The sequence below is a fragment of the Lottia gigantea genome (genome assembly GCF_000327385.1).
Source record: "Lottia gigantea unplaced genomic scaffold LOTGIsca_94, whole genome shotgun sequence".
NCBI lineage: Eukaryota > Metazoa > Mollusca > Gastropoda > Lottiidae > Lottia > Lottia gigantea.
In genome coordinates this window covers 845007-847802 of record NW_008711065.1, presented here as the reverse complement: position 1 = coordinate 847802, position 2796 = coordinate 845007, and the positions used below count along the sequence as shown (strand labels likewise).

Below are 2796 nucleotides of genomic sequence, written 5' to 3'. Positions count from 1 at the left end.
AACAAGAAAGAGAGTTTATAGTACATTTATCGTTTGCCGAAGGTTCCGACTCCATCCTTGAAGGTGGTGGTTTTATTTCTAGAGCCAAGATAAACATCGAAAAAGAAAAAGTAAAATATTCCTATCATCTTAAAGAGGACCATATGAAAAAAGAAATGTCGTTAGTACGCGTAAATGTTTTTACTTTTAATACCCGCAAATATAATAATGCTAGGTCAAACAAGGAGGCTCTATACGATATTCCGTGGTTCCATTTATCGGAAATTCACTTAATTTAACGACTTAAAAAATGGAACTCGAAAGCAGACAACAATACATGATAGACAAACAAGAAGAGTTGAAAATAAAGTTGAGACAGTACAATTCATGCAGGAAAACATGGAGTAGAATCGATTCTTTTTTCAAAACAGCGAGCACAGTTCTAACGGTAGGAGTAACGGTGGCAACGGCCGTGACTGGTGGATTAATGCTTCCGGACATCGTCCCAACCGTATTGGCTGCATTAACAGCCGTTCAAACGACTTTTTGCGGTCTCATCACTTTAGGTTTCACGAGTAAAAAGAAAGCTTATTATAAAAGGAAACGGATATCTTGAATATGTATCTTAATCAATTGTACATCTTTTTCGAAAGATCGAGAGAAGACAAGAACATAACAGTTGAAGAATTACAAGAATTCAATGAAATTTTGGACAAATTCCATACAGAAATATCAGCGGTCAAAATAAAGAAATAATCAAAAATATATACTTAAAAAAATATGAATAAAATCGAACTTGATGAAACATTGATAGAAAACGCCCTATTTTCCGATGTTATCAAGGCTATCTCTGATAAATTTAAAACATTCAAAGGACAAATTAAAATAGATGGAGAGATAGTCGAGGAAGGGAATCACAGACAATACATGTCACTCCTCGGTTTCAATGCCAAAACCTTTCACAATATCTTTTCAAATATGGACAAAAAATCCGATGCTTCCGATTGGTATTTTACAGGAAAAATAATTTTAATGAAAGACAATTTCCAAGAAATAAAAAGATCGAGAGTTGGTAGAGGAGGAACTGATCTACTAAAAAAGATCAATGAATACGAAGGCGAAAATTGTTACATACCTACAGATGGTCACTGTTTTATCAAATGCGTCAATCGTGTTTTGAACAAAGATTTAACGTGTAAATTTCAAGAATACATCAACGGGTTTTCAAAAGCAAATAGAAAAGGAGTGATGACTTGTGCTAGAATGAATGAATTCAACAAGAAATTCAACACTTCGTTTCAAATTTATAATCCCAAAAACAGACATTTTCACCCCAGAGACGTTCACGATGAATTAGATTGGGTTTTGTACTTACACAACTCGCATTTCTGTTTGAGTAGAAGAAGCCAAAAAAGTTTGGGAATTCAAGAAATAGAAGACAATTACGAACAGGTGTGGAAAACGTGTAGAGACGACAACGCAGTAACACAGGTTTCACCCCTCAAACTAAACGTGCTTTCGAGTATGAGTGATAATGCGTTATTCGCTTGGGATTGCGAAACGTATTCAGAAAAAGACACGCGAAGAGCAATTCCTTATGCCTTTAATACTTTAATTAATTTAGAAAAACTAAGGAAAATGTTAAACAGAATAAATAATCTCTTTCCAGATTTAAAGTCATCAGTTCCAGAAGAATTTTATGATAAACTAATGAATGTAGTAGAAATATTTGTAGGTACAGATTGCATCGATCAAATGTTGAAATATTTAGGTCAATATGATAGAAAGAGATTAATATTAATTTCTCATAACGGCAGTGGATTCGACAACTGGATCGTGCTTAAAAATGCAAAAAAACTAACGCATTGCCCTTTAAAAACACCCAGAGGAATTCTATCTTTTCCTTTATCTAATCCATACACCGATGAAGATTTACAGAAAAAATGGAAAAGACAGAAAGAAATAAAGGGTAATTATTTACAACATATTAATTTCACGTGTTCCTATCAACACGAATCCTCTAGTTTGGCTGCATGGGGAAATTCTTCCAATCTTCCCGCGAATTTGAGAAAGATTGCCGACGTAGATATCGCTAAGTACACGCGAGACAACTGGGAGGAATTGAGACACGAATGGGAACCTTACGCCAAGAGAGACACTCTCTGTTTGGGAAAGTGACGAAAAAAGTTGTAAACCAGAATATGTCCAATAATCTAACGGCTCCATCTTTATCTTTAAAGGGTTGGTATTATTTATATCATTACGATAAAGAAATGGTGGAAGAAGAATGGTATGAAACTACTAGAATGGTTGCGAAACATACCGAAAAAGAAAATATAGAAAAAGTTTATTCGCACACAAATCCTTTTATAAGAAATTTTATCAGACGATCTATTAAAGGAGGAAGAGTTTCGGCAAATAGAAAATCATTTGAAACGAACAAAATGGATGAAATTTGTAACGTATTAAAGGAATATATTTCACAAAGTGAAAGTAATAACATAATTGATTTATTCAAAGAATATAGCGCAAGCACAAAAGACAAAACGGAGGTTCATTCGAGACTTAAAAAAATAGAATGTACTAAACTAATGGCATTTGATGCTAACGGTTTATACGCTTCCGCCATGTCGGATTTAGACAGTGAATATCCGAGAGCGGAAAGTGGAAGACCGTTTCTACCAGAAGAAGAAAAAGAATTTGTAAAACTCTTCAATAAACAAAAATTCAGACCTAGAACAGCTATTTTAACAGTGTGGTTTGACTATCCCAAAAACATGTTCTTCCAACCGATACCAGCTAAAGATAAAATCACTT

The 2796-nt window shown here is 34.1% G+C and overlaps 1 protein-coding gene across 1 annotated transcript; it reads left to right on the top strand.

The window, feature by feature from the left end:
- Window positions 1-759: 759 nt before the first annotated feature.
- LOTGIDRAFT_170183 (hypothetical protein) lies at window positions 760-2157 on the top strand (the record flags this gene model as incomplete). Its single annotated transcript, XM_009068814.1, has 1 exon — window positions 760-2157. The coding sequence occupies one exon, from the start codon at window positions 760-762 to the stop codon at window positions 2155-2157; it is 1398 nt and encodes a 465-aa protein (XP_009067062.1).
- Between the last annotated feature and the right edge of the window lie 639 nt (window positions 2158-2796).